This window comes from Natrix helvetica (genome assembly GCF_964273705.1).
Source record: "Natrix helvetica genome assembly, chromosome: 12".
Lineage (NCBI taxonomy): Eukaryota > Metazoa > Chordata > Lepidosauria > Squamata > Natricidae > Natrix > Natrix helvetica.
In genome coordinates this window covers 7,760,828-7,784,948 of record NC_138556.1, presented here as the reverse complement: position 1 = coordinate 7,784,948, position 24,121 = coordinate 7,760,828, and the positions used below count along the sequence as shown (strand labels likewise).

Here is a 24,121-nt window from a genome sequence, read left to right as displayed (position 1 = left end):
TACCTCTATATCTATCTATCTATCATCTATCTATCTATCTATCTATCTATCTATCTATCTATCTATCTATCATCTATCTATCTATCATCATCATTATCTATCTATCTATCTATCTATCTATCTATCATCTATCTATCTATCTATCTATCTATCTATCTATCTATCTATCTATCATCTATCTATCTATCATCATCATTATCTATCTATCTATCATCTATCTATCTATCTATCTATCTATCTATCTATCTATCTATCTATCTATCTATCTATCTATCTATCTATCTCATCTATCTATCTAATTATCCATCTATACATCCATGCAATTTCTTTCTCTTTCTCTTTCTCTCTCTCTCTCTCTCTCTCTCTCTCTCTCTCTCTCTCTCTCTCTCTCTCTCTCTCTCTGGTATCTACCTACCTTCAATCTCTCTCTCTCTTTCTCTCTCTCTCATTACCTACCTACCTCTATCCTACCAATCTATCATCTATCTGTCTGTCTGTCTGTAATTACTGTATACAGAGAGATGGTGCATCTCTCCAAGCCAAAATGAAATCAACTTGACTTCCTGACATGCAACATTCCAAGGGAGGCCACCTTCCCTCCCTACACTGCAAGAAGGGATGTCACTACTACCATGACAGCTAGTCCTCAATTTACAACCTGTCGCTTAGCAATCGTTCAGGAATCTCACTTTTTTTTCTGTAATTCAGGGACCCCAAATAAGATCCGTTGGAAATAAGACTAGGGTCAACCTTCAAGCTGGCCTGGCTGAAGCCATCTTGGGGCTGAGGGATAGCGGGGGGGGGGGGAATCAGAGATAGCCGGGGATTTGTAGCCAAAATAAAATATTTTCTCTTCGGAACCAAGGACATTCTCACACCTGGTCAGAGGGAGGAGTAATTTGGTCGCCAGGTAACCAGACGACATCTTGATTGGACCATGTGACTAATTGTTTGGGGAGGGGAAAAACTGTTGAATTAGGTGAAAACTGTGGGAACCTTCAGAGTTCGGTTTTCACCAGGTTTATGCCGATGTGATGTATCCAATAAAGCTGTTCTTTGAGGAATTCACCTGCCTCAGGGTTTTGCTTGCTATGGGTCTTGTCACTGCGTTAAATTGTTTGCTAGCCTGAACTGACTGAATTGACACTAAATAGTTAAACTAAAAGAGTTATTGCGCAGGTCATAAGTTCTTATCTGACAGTGATGTACTGCGCCTGCTCTTCACACATTCCAGAGCTTTCCTTCTGATCTTTGTCCGGCTGCCAGGAAACTGGGAGACGGAACTCTTTTATCAAAATGTAACAATTAGTTAGTTTTGTTTTATTTCCATTTATTATTTTTGTATTAAAGTTTGTTTATTAATTAGAACATATTTCTCCAGAATGTTTATTTCTTTTCTTCGCACCTTAAAGAATATGCCTGTTGGAAACAGCCACGGTCTAAGCCTCATTTAGTTCAGGGTGAAATAAATCTTCCCCTGACAGGTCTATTACTTGAAATTACCCTGACAACTAGATCCAAAGGTATTAAAGGACCCCAAAGCAAAAGGGCCCTCCTCCACTCCCTTGAATGCTTCCTTGGGACTTCCTCCCATGCAGAGGCCTCCTTGCCTCTCTCCTGCCAGCGCAAGGTCCTACCTGATGAGGATGATGACGGAGGGAGTTTGGGCCATGGCTCCGATCATGCTGCAGACGCACATCACACAGAGGAATGTCAGGAAGGCTTCTTGGCATCCAGGGCTAGGGCACTTCCCAGGAACGACCGTGGTATCCCCGGCCGGGGCCAAGGTGAGGCAGGTGCAACCGGTGAGATTCTAGGAAGGAAGGCAAGAAATGGTTGAGGGAGCAGATCCTGTTGCATGGACCCAACGGAATGCCACCTTGCAGGTGACCTTGACCTTCCATAAGAGGCAAGGATTGAATGTAGTGATGGCCAAATCCTAGACCGTATTTGGACCACCGCTGCTCTAAACAAACCTTTTGGGGTTTCACCTCCTAAAAGTCCTCGGTGTTGTGGCCCGTCAGTGGCCAGTGGATCTAGCAGCAGATTCGGACAGTGAGGAGGTTGGGGAGGAACACGGGACAGTCCTGGAATCTTGGGGGGGGGGACTCTGACAAGGGCTCTGCATCAGAGGAAGATGGGGCCAGGGCGGTCCGACAGTTATCAGCTGCCTTGGGAGTCAGACATTAGTGGGGCAGAAGAACAACTGGAGCCTGTTCCCAGTGTGCGCATGTGCAGAAACTGGCAGGAGAAGGGAACAGCTAAGGAACAAGGGTCCACTCAGGAGTAACGCTGCCATAGGTGGATGGTGAATGGCCCCTCCCATATGGAATAAAGAGGAGCCAAAGGGGAGGGGAGTTTGCAGGAGACAATTAGTTCAATTCATTAGGGTGAAGATCTGTTCCCGACTTCTTGCCAAGTATTGTCTGCTACAGAGTGGCATTTGGAAGATATTAGCCTGGCAGCTCTCCAAGCATGATCAAGCTCTGTAGTTGTGAAATCTCTTGAAAGACTGTTGGCCGGGACTTTGCTGGAGAGGAATTCACTTTAAACTTAATAAAAGGGGTTTTATCGGGACAAGGAGTCAGCTTCATGATCTTGTAGGTCAGAACATTCAGAGAACTAAGGAAGCTCTAGAGATGGACACAGTGGGAGGCAGCATAGATTCCCCTTTGACAAGAGACTCTATTGTGGCTTCTGTGGTTTCAATAGGCATTATCCACACACATTAAAGAAGAACCCAGTACACCTTGTATAAAGAGAATTTATATAAAATGTTGTATAGATGGCACTTACCACCAGCCAGGTTATCTAAAATGTTGAAAAACATGTCTAGCAAATGCTGGAAATGTAATCATAAAATGGGCACATACTGTCACATGTGGTGGGCGTGCGATAAAGTGAAAAAAATTTGGAGAAAGAAAATACACAAATAGCTAAGAAAGCATGTAGATTTTAAACCTGAATTATTTTTATTAGGTGCAATACCAAGTAAACTAGATAAGGAAATTATGTATTTAATATTGCACGTTTCAACAGCAGCGAGGATTGGATTGGTGCAATCCTGGAAAAAGGGAGGAATGCCACGAGATGAAGAAATAATTTTTTAAAAAAATACTAGAGTGTGCAGACAGATTGACGTTAAGAATTAAGCAGAAAGGAGATACGGAATATTATCAAAGGTGGAATTTATTTTATCAATGGCTGGGGAAAAGAGTGGAGATTAAGAATGTAATCTGTATTGTTAAGCAAACTAAATGCCCTGACAACACAATGTTCATTAAGCACTAATAAATGCAATTAATAAAATAATAACTTTTTAAAAAGCAATGACTACAGGTAGTCCTCAACTTACAACCATTCATTTAGGGATGATTCGAACGTACAGTGGCACTGAAAGAAGTGACTGCTGACTGATTCTCACTCTTACGGCTATGGGAGAAAAATTCGGATGCTTGGCAATTGGTGTGTTCTTATGACTGTCCCAGGGTCAGGGGATTCCCAGACATCTTTTGACAAGCAAAGTCAATAGGGGAAGACAGATTTGCTTAATGACCGCCCAATTCGCTTAACAACTGCAGTGTTTTGCTTAACAACTGTGGCAGGAAAGGTCGTAAAATGGGGCAAAACTCACTTAACAACTGTCCTGAGTAACAATCAAAATATTGGACTCAATTGTGGATTTAAGACCTTCCATGAGGGACATGGATTGAATTGGTGGCTGATTCCTAGACTACACTTGGACAACCATTGCTCAGACAAACACTGATGATGTAACCTCATTGGGTAATGAGACATCTGCAAGAGAACAGCTAAGATCAGAGAGCATCAAAGACTCCATGGTCCTCTTCCTCTCTGCCCACCCCACTGCTTTCTAGCCCTGATGATGTAACCTCGTTGGGTAACGAAACAACTGCAAGTAAGATCAGAGAGCACCAAGGACCCCATAATCCTCCTCCTCTCTGCACACCCCAGTGTCTTCTAGCACTGATGATGTAACCCAGTTGGGTAATGAAACACCAAGCACCCCCTTCTAGATAAACTTTCTGGAATTCCATCTCCTAAACTTCCTTGAAGAACTAAGGAACCTCTTGAGATGGACACAGTGGGAGGCAGCCGAAATTGCCGTCTCTTTGACTTTGTTCTGGCTTCTCGGATTTCAGGAGGCCTTGTTCACACATGAACAAGCCCCCACTTACACAATGACTATTATTGTAACTTCAGACTAGGCAGCGCTGAGTTGACCTTGGCTGATTTTGGAAGAGAAACAGATACTTCTGCAGAATCACAGCATAACCATGAATCCAACTGACATATGTGGTTCACTCTGCCAATGTAGTGTTGCCCTTTTCTTACAAAACAAAGATCTTGGCAAGAGGCAAACACACACACACCTGCTCTCTTTTGCTCCTCTGCCAAAGAGAAGTCAGAAAAACAGTTCAGAAGAGATTTGACTTTATATCGGAAGCATGGCATTGTACTTTTCCTTTGATTCTTTCAAGAAAGCAGGACTTCGAGAAAATTACCATAAATTCTGATCCCTGGCAAGGAAGAGATAAAAGGAAGATTCTGGGTGTCCCGGGGGGGGGGGGATATTTCTAAATGCAAGCATTCAATTACATTCCAATTCCTCTCCACCTTTTTCTCAACCCCAGCTCACTGATAAGACTAAAATACAATAGGAAGGTAAAGGAAAAAAGATAAAGGAGAAAGGTCAAGGGCAAGAGAAGAAGTAATAGAAGGAAACTTAACAGAGAGAGATCCAACCTAGGATGAAGGAGACATTTCCTGACAGTTAGAACAATTAATTCATGGAACGACATGCCTCCAGAAGTTGTGAATGCTCCAACACTGGAAGTTTTTAAGAAGAGATTGGACAAGGACAATCATTGGTCTGGAATGGTATAGGATCTTCTTCTTGAGCAGGGGTTTGGACTAGAAGATCTCTAAGGTCCTTTCCAACTCTTGTTATTCTGTATTCTACATTCTGAATCTGGGTTTTCAAAAGAATAGAACAACAGAGGTATTCTCCTAGTTATTCTAGAAGTCCTTGGAGGTCTTCTAGTTCAGTCCTCCACTCAAGCAGGAAACCCTAGACCAGGGGTGTCCAAACGTGGGAACTTTAAGACTTGTGGACTTCAACTCCCAGAATTCCCCAGCCAGGAGTTGAAGTCCACAAGTCTTAAAGTTCCCAAGTTTGGACACCCCTGCCCTAGACCATTTTAGACAAATGACTGACCAATCTCTTCTTTAAAAACCTTCAGTGTTGGAACATCCCACAACTACTGCGGACAAGCTGTTTCACTGATTAAACCATCAGGGGATTTCTCCTTAGTTCTACCGTAGGTTTGGTTTTCTCCTTGATGCGTTTCCATTCATCACATTCTCATTTCTGGACTTGGGTTACTTGGGATAAAGAGGGAAGCAAAAATAAAATATATATATATATATATATATATATATATATATATATATATATATATATATATATATATATATATATATATATATATATATATATATATATATATATATATATATACACATATATATACATATATATACATATATATATATATATATATCTTCTTGTGGAAAGTTAGGATGATATGGTAAATTGCATCGCTAGATCCAATATCCTCTATCATTCAAAGAACCATAGGGGACATGGGCTAGCACCCAAATTAGTTTTGGGCCTTTTTTTTACTATTGCTCCTCCTCTCCTCCTCCTCCTCCTCCTCCTCCTCCTCCTCCTCCTCCTCCTCCAACTCATCTTCCATCCCCTTCTCCTCCTTTCCTCCTTCTCCTCCAGCTACTCTTCTCTTCCTCCATCTCCTCCTCCTCTTCCATCCCCTCCTCCTCTCCTCCTCCATCTCCCCCAACTACCCTTCTCCTCTTCCATTTCCTCCTTTCCTCCTCCTCCTTTTCATCCAACTCCTCTCCTCCTCCTCCTCCTCCTCTCCCTCTCCTGCCTTTCAACACACACTGCAATCAAAGTGACTATTCCCAAAAGATGCCGAGAACGATTTTCATTCTTCCTGAAGGTGCTCATTTGAACTGGCTTGCCTTGGACGGTTAGAAATTCAGTAATTGAAAACCTACAGAAACACGCACCCCTAGTGTGTGCTTCATTAGACAACTGCAATTGCTTTTCGCAGGACAGCGTCGTGACAGGTAGGCTGCTAGCTGTGTAGTCTGGTGGTATACAGCTCCCCCCCCAAATGGCTGCCAGCAAGACCACAGGCACTTAAGGCCTGCCGGAGGGGGGGGCAGGCAGTGGAAGATGGGGCCATTTGATGCCATTCCCTTCCTTGCCCATGATGGAATTCAGACAATGAATATCTCTCTTGCTTATTTTCAGGCTCTCCAGGTTACGCAAAGGAGTGACTGATACATCCCTGCGACCAATTCGCTCGCACAGAGAGGGCCTCCTCCAGGTGCCGTCCACTAGACAGTGTCGGGGGGCGGCGCCTAGGAGTAGAGCCTTCTCTGTGGCGGGCCCAGCCCTGTGGAATGACCTCCCTCCGGATATTAGGAATACCTCTGACCTCCGCTCCTTTCGTATTAAGCTTAAGACCCACCTATTCCAAGCAGCTGGCCTGGCTCAACTTTGATCTAACCATATCGCTCCTGACGGGTTTTTTAACTGGGTATTTTAATTATATTTAATTATCTAGGGGTTTTTAAATACTGTATTTTAATTGTTTTTATTTATCAGCCGACCTCCTCCTTGTGTGTGTTTTAGTATATGTCTCTGTTATATGTTTGTTTTGTCCACATATTTATTTCATATGTTTCATTGTACGCCGCCCCGAGTCCTTCGGGAGAGGGTGCGGCTAAGAAATAAATATTATTATCATTACTGTCTTTATTTTGATTCTGAAAAGGATTGGAAATAAGGCAGACTCTGTTTCTTTCCAATTTGGGAGAGTTAGTTCACATTGAGTCAGAACAAAACAGCTTGATATCCGATCTGTCTGTCACCAAAGCAACCCAGGCCTTCCACTGCAGAAGAAGGCTATCCGGTTCAATAAAATAGCTTGGGTAGGAGCAATAATTTGATTTTTTTATTTTTAGTTCACATTTAATACACAGCACTTGCCAGTATACTTTTGCAACATCTCCTTCGCTTTTTGGTTAAAAAAAGAACCAAAGAGAGAGAGGGAGGGAAGAAGAAAAGAGGAAGGAGAGGAGGAAAGAAGAAGGTAGAGAAGGGACATTGGAAAGAAGGAAGGAGTAGGGTTATTGCAAAATAAAATGGAGATATGGGGTGGCAAGAAAGCGATCCCAATTGTGGTTTTTTTATATTTTTAAGCAGATTGTGATAAATGCTAGAAGTCAACAGATAAATGTTAATAGTATTTACGAGAATGTATATTTGTGAATGTGTATGGAAAGGAAAAAATAAAACTTTTTTTAATAAAAAAGAGAGTTCAAGGGATTTTATAAAAAAAAGAGTTCAAGGGATGAGGTTTTTCCCATCTCCATACCTGAATTATTGAATATGTCAGCCTTTCCTCCTCTCATAGCTAACACACACACACACACACACAGAGAAAAAGAGAACAGTTGACTGAAATAGATTGGAGAAGGGAAGAAATAACGGCTTACCATGTTGGTGCAGCCAGCAAAACAGGCAGATAAGTACGTGATCCTGTCAGTCCCACAGACTGGAGTGAAGGAATCCATTTGACATTTACAGTTGCTATTGCAGGCAGAATAGGGGGCCAAGCTGGAGATGGTGGACCTAGAAAAAAAATGAAGGATGAGTGGGTGGGTAAGGGCAAGGGGTCAATCAACAGGTAGGAAAACCATTTTAGTTGTAAAGGGCCCAGAGTCAGATAGGAATCAAGAGAAAAAGGGAGGGAGGAAGGAAGGAAGGAAGGAAGGAAGGAAGGAAGGAAGGAAGGAAGGAAGGAAGGAAGGAAGGGTGGGTTAGGGTGGAGTTGGACTGTTTACTGTTATTCCAACCATTATTAGCTTTATTGTGTGCTGTATTTTAGAGCTCACTCTTCATTGAAGTAGGGTGATAGAAGGACCCTGCTTGAATTTTTTTGCTCCAACTATGGAAAGAGATCCTGACAAGAAGAAATGTCTATGATTGCATTAAAACAAAAAGAAAGAAAGAAAGAAAGAAAGGATGGAGAAAGAAAGACAGAAAGAAAGACAGAAAGAAAAAGTAAGGAGAGAAAGAAAAAGAAAGAAAGAAAGAAAGAAAGAAGAAAGAAAGAAATGGATGGAGAAAGAAAGACAGAAAGAAAGATAGAAAGAAAGAAAAATTAAGGAAAGAAAGAAAGAGAAAGAAGAAAGAAAGAAGAAAGAAGAAAGAAAGAAATGGATGGAGAAAGAGAGAAAAAGAAAAAGAAGGAAAGAAAGAAAGAAAAAGAAAGGGATGGAGAAAGAAAGAAAGAAAGAAAGAAAAGAAAGGGATGGATGAAGAGACAGAGGGAGAGAGAACAAAAGAAAAAAGAAAGAAAGAAGAAAAAGAAAGGGATGGAGAAAGAAAGAAAGAAAGAAAAGAAAGGGATGGATGAAGAGATAGAGGGAGAGAGAAAGAAAGAAAGAAAGAAGGAATGAAAGAAAGAAAGAAAGAGAAAGAGGCAGGCCAGGGGACATTCAAGACACTGCTGGGGTCTGGTTGAGGCTTTAGGAAGCTGAACACCATCCAGGAGTTCTTGACTTCTCACTGTGGTTAAACTTTTCTGGGAAACCCACCAGGACATAAAGCATCTCTCCTTACTCACTGATGTCCCCCGGCAAGTGGTGGCCTAGAGTTGTGAAGTTCTGGAAAGTTGGAGGGTGACTTTGTGCCTGTCACTGTCCATCAATCCAGGCTATCCCACAGGGGTGTCCTAATGCTGACTACAGCCCTTTGACATTGTAAAGAATAGACAAGGGGTGAATCCGCCAAGTTGTTAAAGAACAACGTGAACTGGCTCCATGTTTGGAATAAAAACTACCTCTAACAAACCATCTTTCCATGACTATTCCTCTTCCCATTTCCCCTCTGCTTCTTGTAGATGTCTTCACAGCTTTCTCTGCCAAATCTAATGACGTCTGCTAAATCCAGCAACTACCCACCAAAGAGGCTGAGGAGCTCTGTGTAGGGGGTTGGACTTTGTGATCTCTTAAGTCCAGTGGTGGGATATATATGTATGTATGTATGTATGTATGTATGTATGTATGTATGTATGTATGTATGTATGTATGCATACATACATACATACATACATACATACATACATACATATTTTTACCTAATGATTTCTTCCAACAACCAGTTCACCAAACTGCTCAAAAACTTAACAACCGGTTCTCCCAAAGTGGTACGAACTGGCTGAATCCCACCACTGCTTAAGTCCCTTCCAACTTCATGGTTCCATTCTCCCGTCTTCTTTTTAAAAATTTTTTAAAAATAAACATAGCATCTTTGCAACACTTCTACATCTTTTATATATCCATTATATTTCTTTTATCTATACCTAAATACCTTTTACATCCCTCTCTCTCTCTCTCTATATATATATATATATACATATTTCAGCATATCTTTTATCTATTTCTATTAATTCCATACAATACATCTTATATCCTTCTATATACATATATTTCTCTTATATTTCTTATTTCGTACTATTTTTATATACAATCTATCTTATATTTTTCCCCCCTCTTGTTAATTCTGAGGTTTTGTATTTATTTTCTGGCCTCTTCATCTTTTTTTCTTCCCTTTATTGCTTTCTTTTTTTTGTTAACCTCTTTCCTCTAGCCATTTGTACCATAAATTCCATACTAAATAGTACTCAGATTCTCCTTTGTCTTTTATTTCTTTTGTCTTTTATTTCATTCTACAGTCTTCTTTAGGGCTGGGGGTTAAAGTCTGCAGTTCCACATTATTATTATTTTAAAAAAATCCTCATCAAAGGGTGTGTGTGGAGGGGGGAAACCTTTCTCTCTCTTACTTACTTGTTTCCATAGGGAACAGTAATGCCAGCCACAGGTCCCGTATCACAGCCCAGGAAAAGGAAAGAAACGTAGCACGCCGTGGACACCAGGCTGACCAACATGGCCATCTGTATGGCACCCAGGGCAGTAAGGCTCAGCTTTTTCACCAAGAGGCCTCCTAGGAAGATGCCCAAGCATGCGCAGGGAATAGCTGTCATGCCTGCAAAGGGAACGGAAAGATTTTGTAAGTTTTTGTTGGATTTTGAGTTTTTAGCCCGATCCCAGCTCCAGACACTTCGTTGGTTCTTAGTGGCAATAAAGGGAAATATATATATATATTCCCTTTTCTGTCTATCGGCTCACCCTTGGAGCCATCCAGGCAGAAAGCCATTTTTAAAAAATGTTGCCTTATTACATTTGTGTTGCATTTGTGCTGCTAAATAAATAAAGGGAGACTATATAGCTCTATTTCAAACTATTTAGCTCTCATCAGCTAGCCATACCCTTACTGGGTATGGCTAGCTGATGAGAGCTAAATAGCTTGAAATAGATCTATACTAGTCTCCCTTTATTTATCAGCACAAATGCAACACAAACGTAACAAGGCAACATTTTAAAAAATGGCTTTCTGCCTGGATGGCTCCAAGGGTGAGCCGACATACATACATACATACATGCATGCATACATACATACATACATACATACATACATACATACATATTCATTTTGTACAGAAGGTCTTTCTTTTACTTAAATGCACTATTTTTTTGTCCTGAGCACATAGTGAAATAACAGGTTAGCACTGTTTTCTTTTAGCATTGCTGTGTTAAATGGAATTATCTCTCGCCCGTTTATAAAAATCCAATTCACATTCATTCGCTGTCACATACTCAAACTATGATCCTTCCTGATTCGTTGTCTTTATTTATAATGGGTTGCGTCATTTCTGTCCCGTTTTAGCATTTACAGCAAATTAAATTGATGGCTTATCCAAAAAAAGAAAAAAGAGTAAGAAGGGGGGAGGTGTTGTTTTCGAAATGGTTGGATGGGGAAGCAAAATGCCTACAATTCTGCTGAAGGCCGGTGGAGCCTGGAATCTGTTCAAGGACATCATAACAGGTGTCGAATTGAAGCAGACGGTTCCCATAACTATGAGGACAGTTTTTATTTGGACGACATCGAGAGGTTGGGAGCTTGGCTTGGAAAAGTATTGTTTTATTCTATGGACTGAGGTTTAGAGTTAGTTTTGCTTCAACATTACTATGCGGTGTATTCAATAAACAGTAAGGAATTTTAGAAACAGAATGATCCTGGACTTTTATTTGGATTCTCAAGTGGGATGTTCACCCTTTGGTTCTATCTTTGACCAGAGGGGAAAGGGTTGGCCTCTTCTGGCTAATAACTCACCTAGTAACTGGTTGGCTGATGACGTTGTAAGATTGAACTGCTGTTCTAGGTACTTGCCAAGAAAGGCTGCAAAACCTGCCACCACCGCGATCTCCATGCAAGCCGCAAGAACAATGCAGGTGAACACCGGATTGGACAACAGGTGCTTAGTTACCTTTGGGATCACTGGAAGGAGGAAGAGAGAAGAATGGAGAGACAATTTCACAATGAGGTTTCCGATAGTCACCCTAATTTCTTTATGGTGCATCTTCGGGGTTTTGTCCAGACCATCTATCAACACATGCCGTGAACAGAAAGAAAATTCCATGGGATGATTCTAGCTATGGGGGGAGAGGGACCAGAATCGGATACACCATAACTAGTCCAGCTAGAAGGATCTACCAGATGAAGCTTTGACCACATGAGTTCAAGCCATGGGTATCTGCTCCTCTATTTCCAATCCACAGAAGGTCATCAGGGGTGATATCCAGGGTAGAAACAGAACGAAAAGAAAGAAACTTCAGTAAAGGAAGTTTCCATCAAACATTATGTCAGAGTGTGCACAGCGTGACTACTATTTTGAGACAACCCAGGAGCAAAATACAGTACACAGAGATTTTGTCTTTCAAACAGTGGTTTATATACAGGACTTATATATACATACATACACGTGTCAGGCAAATACTAGGCAAGCAATCAATCTTCAACTCTACACAGAGAACTACAATGGAGAGAGATACATGAGGAGAGAGCGACATCCTCAAATGGCCTCCCTTATATATACAGCTTCTTAAAGTGGCAGTAACCTTGCTGACTCATCCTCATGTCATCATCTCGGTTTACAGCCTTACAGCAGCTGGTCAGCTACTAAATCATTAAACCATTAAACCCTGACCCATTATAATTAAAAACAAGCACTCACAGCTAGAATTGCTCATTCTACTGCATTCCTAAACTGGATCAGAAGTTTTAATGAAAGAATACAACCCCACTAGCCAATCACAGCTAAAACAGCCTAGTCAGGGAGTCCATTCCCACCAACACTGAGAGAGCAAGCCAATAATATAAAAAATGATTTTAAAAAAATGTAGGAATGAGAGGTAAAGCTACGTAAGGGCATGCGTAGAAACTACCATGATCTCAGTGGCTGTTTATCTTGGAAACCTACAAACTCACCTAATTAGCAGAACCAAATGCAGGAATAAAGGAAAGGTGATGCACAGCCGTTATCTATTAGCTCATTAATTCACCAGAGCAAAGGCATGAGGTAACCTTGGCCTGAATAGTATTCTTGATTCTCTAGGGAAGATTTGGGGGAGTGAACCTGTTATTGCAATGTGTTGTTGCTCTGTGCTTTGCTTGTAAAAACTATATAAAAGCCAAATAAACTCTGCGAAAGGCAGACAGATATTTTGGACACAAACTGTGTGATGGATTTCTGAAACCTACAAAAAAAAACCTGTTTCCTTACTAGCACAGATGATCTTACCTAGCTTGGGTAATGAAATGTCTACAAGAAAACAACCGAGCTCAGAGAGCACCCAGGACTCCAAAATTAAAACTGCCAAATGGAAGCTGGGATGTGACATCTCCATCCATATTCTCCTAAATTTACTATTGGAGCATTTATTGATATCCATATTTTGGTTATTGGTTGAAATGTTCCTCTTTTGTTGTTGTTGTTAGCTGTTGGCATATTTCTACCCTGATTCCTTGTTAAAAGGTATTCATAGCAGTTGAAGGACAATTCAAGAGAGTATAAAACAATCCATCTTTAAAATAGCTAATCAACTTAGATCAATTTAACAACAGCAGGAAAGCGGGGGGGGGGGGGGGGAAACAAAAATCACCACAAAGTGATTTCCCCCCCTATTTCTCATTGAAGATTATAAAAGAGAATTTTCCTTTGAAATGTAAACGACATTTAAGAAGTAGGACAACTAATAAGAGATGTTCCCAAGGACGGAATGAGATGTCTTTGCACTCCTCAGGGTTTTTTTTTTTGTTGTTAAAAGTTTTAAACAAGAAAATGAAAACTAATGCCAACTAATACAAAGAAAAAAAAAAAAGAGATCAAAGCAAAAAAAGTAGAAAAGAAAGAAAAAGATATAAAAAAGTGACTTCTGATCTTCACAGCAGTTATAAATATAAATATATTTAACCTCTCTCTCTAGAGTTACTCCATAGTCTTCTTTTTTTTCCTGTAATCTATCCTATTTAATCATCAAAACTGTCATTTTTCTTTCATTTATACAATAAATGACCACAAGAGCCTTTGAATCACCAATAAATTACTCCCGCCCCCAATCAAAGAAGAAAATTCATCCATTTCAGCAAAATCTGAACTTCGCCATTCCTCCATAGTGGACAGTGTTGAATATTTCCATTTCTGTGCATATAATCATCTTAGGCTCTCTCCTTAGTCTTGAAATGGCTACCTTCCTAACAGGGACGCTCAGTGGCTAGGATGCTGAGCTTGCCGATCAGAAGGTTGACAGTTCGGCAGTTTGAATCCCTGGTGCCATGTAACGGAGTGAGCTCCCGTTACTTGTCCCAGCTTCTACCAACCTAGCAGTTGGAAAGCACATAAAAATGCAAGTAGAACAATAGGAACCATCTTTGGTGGGAAGGTAACAGCGTTCCATGCGTCTTCGGCATTTAGTCATGCCGGCCACATGACCACGAAGACGTTTTTGGACAGCGCTGGCTCTTCAGCTTTGAAACGGAGATGAGCACCGCCCCCTAGAGTCGGGAATGACTAGCACGTATGTGCGAGGGGAACCTTTACCTTTATCTTCCTGATAGCCACAAACCATGGTTTACAAACCTCAAGTGGTCGACTTGCCTGGTTTAATGCTGGGCATAAAAATTCACCTGTGCTTTCCCCCCCCCCCCCCCCCCCGTGCTAGTTCTTATTCCTTAGAGATGTTTTGTTGAAATTTATTTCAAAGGAGAAGCAAATATTGGGGAAATTCTACTGGGCAGAGGATAATGTCCTTTCACCTGTCAATTATAAGGTGGACAGAAAGAGATAGCAGTGTGCTTGTGTGTGCATGTGTGTTTGTGCATGTATCCTCTCCTTCTGTCTCATGTATCGCTCTGCAACCAAAGAAGACAGACACAGACTTCAATGGATAATTAGAACTGCAGAAAAAACAATTGCTACCACCTGTCTTCCATTGAGGACCTGTACACTGCACGAGTCAAAAAGAGGGCAGACCCCTCACATCCTGGACATAAATTGTTTCAACTCCCACCCTCAAAACGATGCTATAGCACACCAAGACAACTAGACACAAGAACAGTTTTTCCCTGAATGCCATCACTCTGCTAAACAACTAATCTTCACGACATGTCAAAATTATCTACTAAGACGGTATTACTATTACTCTTCTCTTCCTTCCTAGTACCTATCTCTTCCCACTTATGACTATAACCATATTACTTGTATCTTTTAAAAATTATATTGTTTTATTTGTTTCCTAGTATAATTTGATTGCTTATTAGTAACCTATGACTATCATTAAGTGTTGTACCTTATGATTCGTGACAAATGTATCTTTTCTCTTATGTACACTGAGAGCATATGCACCAAAGACAAATTCCTTGTGTGTCCAGTCACATTTGGCCAGTAAAGAATTCTATTCTATTCATGGCAAAATCCTCTTTTCATCCATCCATCCAAAGGCAGTCTTTGCTGTCCATCTTTCCATCCCTTGAGACTTTTTAAAATATTGGTGCTACTGTCACCACCATGGGAGTTCGGCCTTTGGGAGGGGGAGGAGGAATGTTGAAGTCTCTCCTTCTCTTAAAGAAATATAATTTTTCTGCCCACAATTTGTTTAGTCCTAGTTCTGGAAAAACAACATCTCTCTCTACTTTATTATCAGTCACTCAATCAATCAGAATAGAGCGGGAAGGGACCTTTGAGGTCTTCTAGTCCATCCCCTTGCTCAAGCAGGAGACCCTATATATCACTTCAGACAAGTAACTGTCCAGTCTCTTCTTTAAAAATCTCCAGTGATGAAGCACCCACTTCAAGGACACAAGAATGTTACTTCTTGTACATTAGTTTTGTTTGTGGATTTATCCTTTGTTGATTTTGGACCGTATTCACTGAAAGCTACAAGAGCTATCTAGCATCTGTGTCTCTATCCCACTGCCAATCTAACTCATCTGGACTATTAAGAGGTACATAGGCCCACCTAGTGATTGCTGAACGCATTGCATGAATACTTAGTTTGATTTTGATGACTGGGTCAAGAGCACAAAACTGGGACTGCCGCAACGGTTATAAGTGTGAAAAAACAACCAAAAGTCATTTTTTTTGTTCATGCCATAATAATTTCGAACAGTCACTAAATGAACTGTTGTAAACCAAGGACTACCTGTAGTTCATAACACCTTTGGCTCAGATGAAAAATTGTTTCTGTGACGGGTTCAAAACAAGAGCAACCGTGCTTTTGTCACAGTGACCTTCAATGGGGCAACGCACACTCATCACCGGACGAGAGCAAGAGGCAACAAGGCTATTTGATCCTAGAAACAAATGTTCTACTTAACAAGGGATCAAAGGTTGCCATGAGAACAAGTGGAAAACCTGCTTGCTGGGTCAAGCCAAGGTCATCCCAGAAGGTGAACTAGATCAAGTGTTAATGCAGTTGTCCTTTCAGCGTTCAGGATTAAAGCAAAAGGCTTTAAATGTTTTGTTTTTTTCAATCAAACGGTTGGCAGAATCACTATTTAAGGGAAAGAAGTGAAGACTTGCAAGGCAATCTAAGGTCTGCATCAGGTAATGAACTTAGTGTTGTGGCCCTCCAGCTGCCAGCAGAGCTGACGGCAGATTCGGGTGACGAGGAGGTTGGGGAGGAACTTGGGCCAGTCCTGGAGTCTGGGGGAGGCTCAGATGGATGCTCTGCATTGGAAGCAGAGATAGAGCCAGGGCCGTCCGACATTTCCCAGCCACGGGAGAGGCAGCTGCCTTTGGAAGCTGAGATACGTAGGTAGGAAGAACAGCTGGGGCTGTTCCAGATGTGCGTATACGCAGAGCTGTTAGGAGAGGAGAACAACTGAGGACAAGGAGTCAACTTGGGAAGCAAAACAAATGTGAACACTAAGTGCCCCCTCCCTGGCTGGGGAATAAATAGAAGGAAGGGGGAGTGGTAGTCGTAGGAGACAACAGTTCGGATTTCTGAAGATTTGGCTCATTGTGTTGGCTCCTAGCCTGGCAATTATCTCAAGGAACTGATAAGGTCTGTTACTGCAGTTAACTCTTTGAAGGACTATTGCCTGGACTTTTCAGTATGTAAATGCCATTAGTTCACAGGAGATAATGAGAGGGTGATAATTTTGGGGGGGACAAGGAGTCTATTTCTTGTTTCTGCTAAGGCTGGTCAGAACATCTAGCTAGGCATTAACCTGTTGGCTCCCGCAGAAGCCACCTGGGCTATGAAGGAAGTGCGTCACCTCTCAGCTGCTGGAAGCAAGATGGATCATCGTTGGCTTCCATGGAGTGCGGTGGGACAATCCCATTGCTTGGCTTTGGCCTTTCATAGTCCCCTTCTGGCAACATGGCTTCCTCTACCTCTGCTATGTGCTCCGGCCGGCGGGTCAGGGACTGTGGGAATCCAAACATCGGGAGAGACGAGAAGAAAAGTAAGGCACCACAGAGCAAGAAGCCAGCCCACCATGCGCCAATCCACCGAGGGTCATCAGGGCCGATGTCCAGCTTGCCTGCAAAGAACAAAGAGAGGGGGAGGGTCTTTAACTTGTGTAGACAAGGACATCAACATATACTAGGAAAGCACTAGTTGGCGAAGAAGAGATTGGGTAACTGTTTGTCTGAAATAGTTTAGGGTTTGCTGCTTGAGCAGGAGGTTGGACTAGAAAACCTCCAAGGCCTCTTCCAACTCTCTCTTCTCTTCTCTTCCCTTCCCTTCCCTTCTCTCCCCTCCCCTCCCCTCCCCTCCCCTTTCCTTCCCTTCCATTCATTCCATTCTACTCTACTGTACTCTCTACACTCTACTCTACTCCTATTTCTTTCTATTCTATTCTATTCCATTCTCTACTCTATTGTACTCTCTAAACTACTCTACTCTCTACACTACTCTATTCTATTCTATTCTACTCTACTCTACTCTACTCTACTCTACTCTACTCTACTCTACTCTATTCCTGTTTCTTTCTATTCTATTCTATTCTATTCTATTCTATTCTATTCTATTCTATTCTATTCTATTCTATTCTACCCTACCCTACTCTATTCTATTTGCAACCTGGAATTAAGAAGAAACTTCCTAGCAGTGAGAACAATTAAGCAGTGGAACAGCTTGCCACTAAAAGCTGTCGATGCTTCATCACTGGAGGTTTTAAAGAAGAGATTGGACAGCCCCTTGTTTGGAATGGATTAAGGTCTCCTACATGGGCAGGGGGGGTTGGACTAGAAAACCTCCAAGGTCCCTTCCAACTGTGTTATTCTGTTATTTCTTCCACCGTATGCAGTTTTCCTTTGCAACCAGTGCACAAGAGAAGGGGAAATAATAAAACATGTGCTGGGCCACAGCACAGGAATGAGGTTTTTTTTTTAAAAAAAATGCTGCAATTTACAGTACCATGTTTAAAAGTAATGAGGCTATTTGGCACCGCGTGGCTGCTATACGTTTTGTTTTAAGAGCCATATTTCAGGCGTTTTGAAAACAACCACCACTGAGAATCCATAGAAAAGAGGAAAGCACGATATTTAGCCGGTGGGTGGCTTGGATTTTCTTCACTGGAGTGCTTCCAGCAACAAATTTATTTTCGCAATTGCTTTTGGAATTTGCAGAGGCTCTTTGCGGACACGCCAGTGAAGACTCAATCATCCAAGCCAAAGGTTTCTAAAGCTTGAATCATAGGCAACTGGACCAATCTTAGCTGACAATACCTTCCTCTTGTAGTTCTCTCAAATTTCCCCATATCTTTGTCCATCTTTGTCTCTTTCTACACCCCTAGGTGGGAAAGATGGAAGGGGGAGTGGGACAGTTTGCCACAGCCAATTTGCTGAGGACAACTCGCCCCGGCCAACTTGCTGCAGGACAATTTAACAGCTCTGTTTAATTGTTTCAAGTAAATAAAACATATTTTAATTTTTGCCATTCACGTTTCATTCTCTCCCTCCTGTTGCATCCTTCCTCTAATGATTCCACCAGTCCTTTGATATTAGTGGAACTCTTGTCCCACAATGACTTGTCCTGTGGCGACATGGCTGTGGGAAGTTGGCTGTGGTGGGTTGGGCATGGCGAATTGTCATAGGAAGGGCAGCCCATGTCTTCTACTAATGGTGCTGCAAGATGGAAAGAGAGAGGGAGGGAGGGAGGGAGGGAGGGAGAGACAGAGAGAGAGAAAGAAAGAAAGAAAGAAAGAAAGAAAGAGAAACACAGATAGAGACACACAGAGAGAAAGAGGCACAGAGAGAGACAGAGAGAAAGAGAGAAAGAGACACACGCAGAGAGAGGCACAGAGACAGAGACACAGAGACACAGAGACAGAGAGAAAGAGGCACACAGAGAGACAGAGAGAGACAGAAAGAAAGAGAGAAAGAGACACGCGCAGAGAGAGACACAGAGACAGAGAGAAAGAGGCACAGAGAGAGACAGAGAGAGAGACAGAGAGACAGAAAGAAAGAGAGAAAGAGACACACGCAGAGAGAGACACAGAGGCAGAAAGAGGCACACACACAGAGAGACAGAGAGAGACACAGAGAGGGACAGAAGAGACAGAAAGAAAGACAGAAAGAGAGAAAAGAAAGAAAGAAGTTGAGAGATTGTAAACCAAGGCTTTATGCTCCATGACCTTAAGCCCTCTAGGTTAGGGGTACATAACTTGTCAAGCCCAGTAGGGTGCACCTAAACTTTCAAGGATATCCCATGGAGTGCTCTTGACAAAACATAATAGGTTGGATTAGGACAGAAAACTACTTTTCATTTAATTTTTTTTCCTGGTTAATTAAAACAAAATATAGATAAAATGAAAGGGACGCAGTAGCTCAGTGCCTAAGACGCTGAGCTTGTCAATCAGAAAGGTCGGCAGTTCTGTAGTTCGAATCCCTAGCACCGCATAACGGGGTGAGCTCCCGTTACTTGTCCCAGCTTCTGCCAACCTAGCAGTTCGAAAGCATGTAAAAAATGCAAGTAGAAAAATAGGAGCCACCTTTGGTGGGAAGGTAGCAGCGTTCCGTGAGCCTTTGCCGTTGAGTCATGCCGGCCACATGACCACGGAGGCGTCTTCGGACAGCGCTGGCTCTTAGGCTTTAAAATGGAGATGAATACCGCCCCCTATAGTTGGGAGGACTAGCACATATGTGTGAGGGGAACCTTTACCTTTATAGATAAAATGATTACCATTTAGTTAAATGTATAACTAAAGGATAATAATTTTATCTATATTTTGTTCTAAGAGTCTTCTCTTATAGCAATAGCACTTAGACTTATATACCGCTTTACAGACCTCTCTAATTAGTTTACAGAGTCAGTATAGTGTATTAAACATTCCAATACGCTTATGATATCTGCAGGCCTTCAAAGCCAGAATCCCACACTGTAGGATTATGTTATTACAGAATACAGAATAATGGAGTCAGCAGGGACCTTGGAGGTCTTCTAGTCCAACCCCCTGCAGGAGACCCTATCCCACTCCAGATAAATGGTTGTCCAATTTATTGGTAAAAACCTCCAGTGATGGAACACTCCCAATTTCTGTAGCCAAGTAGCCATTCTACTTGTTAATTGTTCTCACTGATAGGAAATTTCTCCTCTTTAATAAGCTTCCATCTGTTACTTCTTGTCCAGTCCTCAGGTGCTTTAGAGCTTTAGAGATAATTACTATTGGTATTAGCAGCAAATTGCTCTTTTGGGTGATACCTATTTTGTTTTAAATGAATTCCAACGGGCCAAAATGTTAGTTTCTGATCTCTTTGTCAATGACTGATAGGGGACTCTAGTGTCTCCAACCTAATTGCCTTCCAAAAAAGTGTGATCTTTGTGGCTTCCCCACGTTCGTAGCTGGCTTTGCACAACACACTAAATCATGTTGTGGCCTAAGGTGATGAGCTGCTTCACAACACGTTAACACTTCTGTCGGTTTCTACAGAAGCAGAATCCAAAAACATTTCCTTTCCTTCTCCTTAGCCCAGTGCGTTTTGCAAATCCAGCTAAGTGCTGGAGACACTCATCCTCTTATTGGCATTATAATACCAGTGGTTTATCTTTATTACTTTTAAAATAATGACAGAAGAATAAAAGCCAAAAGGAACCAAACACAAGGAAACATATATATTATGTCTGCGAAGCAAAAACATAACAGGTGCCCAAAATGAAATCAAACTGAAAATAAAAATAAAATATAAAGTTTATGTAGAGCATCTCTTGATTGCAAAACGTAACTTTACAATGGGCATGTTCATATGTGGCCTCCCTCCCTCCCTCCCTCCCTCCCTCTATATTTCTTTTTCCTCCCTCCTTCTCCTCCCTTCCCCTCTCTTTCCCACTCTCTCTTTCCCTCTCTCCCCCCTGCTCTCTCTATATATATCTCCCTCCCTCTCCCTCTCTCTTCTCCCCTCAATATATTTCCCTCCCTCCCTCCCTCCCTCTATATCTCTTTTTCTTCCCTCCTTCTCCTCCCTTCCCCTCTTTCTTTCTCTCCCTCCCTCTTTCTCTCTTTTTCCTCCCTCCTTCTCCTCCCTTCCCTGCTCTCCCTCTCTCTCTTTCCCTGTCTCCCTCCCTCCCTCTATATCTCTCTCTCCCTCTTTATATCTCTCCCTCCCTCCCTCCCTCTCTTCTCCCCTCTATCTTTTTCCTCCTTCCCCCTCTCTCTTTCTGTATCTCCCTCTCTCTTTTTTCTCTCTTGCTCTTTCCCTCCCTCTCTCTCTTTCCCTCTCTCTCCCCCCCTCCCTCCCTCCCTCTCTCTATGTGATCAGTCATAGGTATTTTCATGTTAGACCTCCCTTATAGTATCAGAAGCACTTATCAAATTCCAACAGCATGAAAATGGTCCTTTACTACCTCCTAGTGGTCATGCAGAGAAAATATTGCAAAATTATTTTACAAAACAAAAAACCCCGAAATCCACATTGAATTCAGGTTTTAGGACTTTTCAGTACGAAGCCCAAACAAACTGCTCCAGCTCTTGAGTCTGAGTGCAAATGGATAAGAAGGGAAAAGGTACCATCCACAGCAACTATACCCGCCTTTTTTCTATTTTTATTTTCAAGTGTGTGTGCTTGGACATTTTTATTTTTATTTCCCCAAATTTAGATGTTGTGAAATTGCATTTAAAAACAGGAAACGTTCCCTGCCTTTCAACTGGCATGCTTCTGATAAACCTAGCCTAATCAATTTCAGCATTTAATAACGGCATGTGGTTATGTGGTCTGTTGCTCACTCCAGCCAGCAATATTGATTTCCTTGCTTACCGCAAGGCAAAGAAACCTGGAATCCTGACAAGCACCCTTGATAAGGAAGAAGATTCTTTTCAAAATCGTCATTTTGGAAGTAAAAGATTTTCACCATGGATCCTGACAAAAATGCATTTGGACGGCATGTCCTTGATGCTTTTGATGGGCAAGTCAAATACTAACATAAAGTAAGGTTCTACATTTAGGCAAGAAAAACAAAATGCACAGGTACAGTATAGGTGGTACCTTGCTCAACAGTAGAACTGTGAAAGGGATCTTGGAGTCCTAGTGGACAACCATTTAAATATGAGCCAGCAGTGTGCAGCAGCTGCCAAAAAAGCCAACACAGTTCTAGGCTGCATCAACAGAGGGATAGAATCAAGATTATCACGTGAAGTGTTAATACCACTTTATAATGCCTTGGTAAGGCCACACTTGGAATGCTGCATTCAGTTTTGGTTGCCACGATGCAAAAAGGATGTTGAAACTCTAGAAAGAGTGCAGAGAAGAACAACAAAGACTATTAGGGGGCTGGAGGCTAAAACATATGAAGAACAGTTGCTGGAACTGGGTATGTCTTATTTGATGAAAAGAAGGACTAGGAGTGACATGATAGCACTGTTCGGATATCTCAGGGGCTGCCACAAAGAAGAGGGAGTCAAACTATTCTCCAAAGCACCTTTGGAGCAATGGGTGGAAACTAATCAAGGAGAGAAGCAACTTAGAACTGAGAAGAAATTTCCTGACAGTTAGAACAATTAATCAGTGGAGCCTCCAGAAGTTGTGAATGGTCTAACACTGGAAGTTTTGAAGAAGATGTTGGCTAAACATTTGTCTAAAGTGGCGTAGGGTTTCCTGCCTGAGTAGGTGGTTGGATTAGAAGACCTCCCAGGTCCCTTCCAACTCTGTTTTTTTGGCCTGTAAGACTTTCTAGAATAACCATGCAGCTCTGAAATGTGCCAGGGTCACATGATCAGGTCAGGAAATACGCAGTCAATTTTGCTAACAGGGTACAGGATATGATCATATTCCAAATGAAAAGGATGTCAAAATCTGAACAGACTCCTCTCTTTAAAAGCGCATCTACCTTGTTACCTTGTACTTTTACTTCTATTAAAATCCAGGAAGGATCAGCCCAGAAATCTGCCCTCTTGTGGAAAAAAAAACAGAGTGGATGTATACTAATATGTTTTCCAGGGCTAATGTTCTTACTGTTATATTGCTTGAATCCTGCAATCATATTTATCTTGCTATTCTGCTATTCTTTAAGGGTTTTCAGGGGAAAGGAAAATCAAGGAACAACAGTGAAAAACATAGTTAACCTGGTGATGTCATAAAGAAAACTGGGTGACTTTTTACTGCTAGCTCCCAAGGAAGGGACAGGGGAGTAGGAAGACTGAATTGTGTCAGTTTTACATGCAAGAGATAAACCCATCTTTAATTCCAGGCATCTTCAGGGGGGCTTGAAAAGATGCTCATTTGAAATCTTGGAGAGCTCAATGGAATTGTAGCCCTCTACCCTCTAAGTGTAGGGACGCAAGGACCTGGTGGCTCTGTGGCTAAGACGCTGAGCTTGTCGATCAGAAAGGTCGGTTCGGCGGTTCGAATCCCTAGCGCCGCATAATGGAGTGAGCTCGCATTACTTGTCCTAGCTTCTGCCAACCTAGCAGTTCAAAAGCATGTAAAAAATGCAAGTAGAAAAAATAGGGACCACCTTTGGTGGGAAGATATCAGTGTTCTGTGTGCCTTTGGCATTTAGTCATGCCGGCCACATGACCGCCAATACATTTTTGGACAGCGGCTTTGAAACGGAGATGTGCACCGTCTCCTAGAGTTGAGAACAACTACCATATATGTGCAAGGGGACACTTTACCTTTACCTTTAACCTCTAAGGACTGCCCTAACTGAATAACAGTTGGAAGAGACCTTGGAGGTCTTCTAGTCCAACCCCCTGCTCAAGCAGGATACCCTATACCATTTCACACAAATAGTTGTTTAATCTCTTCTCTAAAAACTCCAGTGATGGAGCACCCTTCTGGAAGCAAATCGTTCCACTGATTAATTGTTCTAACTTCTAACCATCAGGAAATTTCTCCTTAGTTCTAGGTTGCTTCTCTCCTTGGCTAGTTTCCATCCATTGCTTCTTGTCCTGCCTTCTGAGGCTTTAGAGGGCAGGTTGATCTTCTCTTCTTTGTAGCAGCCCTCTAAGTATTGGAACACTGCTATCATGTCACCCCTAGTCCCTCTTTCAATAAACTAGACATCCCAATTCCCGCAACCGTTCTTCGTATCATCTAAAGTTTGTCACTGGGGAATATGGTATGTTAAAACATTGTGTCAGGGTTCCAAATAGCATCCT

The 24,121-nt window shown here is 41.9% G+C and overlaps 1 protein-coding gene across 2 annotated transcripts in view; it reads right to left on the bottom strand.

Annotated features, from left to right (window-relative positions):
• SLCO3A1 (solute carrier organic anion transporter family member 3A1) overlaps positions 1-24,121 on the bottom strand; it is a 134,864-nt gene that overhangs the window by 4,510 nt on the left and 106,233 nt on the right. For both annotated transcript variants that reach the window (XM_081964542.1, XM_081964543.1), the window contains exons 4-8: positions 16,799-17,065; positions 11,354-11,518; positions 9,967-10,165; positions 7,612-7,747; positions 1,638-1,813 (exon numbers count right to left, since the gene is read on the bottom strand). In XM_081964542.1, the coding sequence (XP_081820668.1) occupies positions 1,638-1,813; positions 7,612-7,747; positions 9,967-10,165; positions 11,354-11,518; positions 16,799-17,065 (943 nt within the window). The remainder of the gene's footprint in view (positions 1-1,637; positions 1,814-7,611; positions 7,748-9,966; positions 10,166-11,353; positions 11,519-16,798; positions 17,066-24,121) is intronic.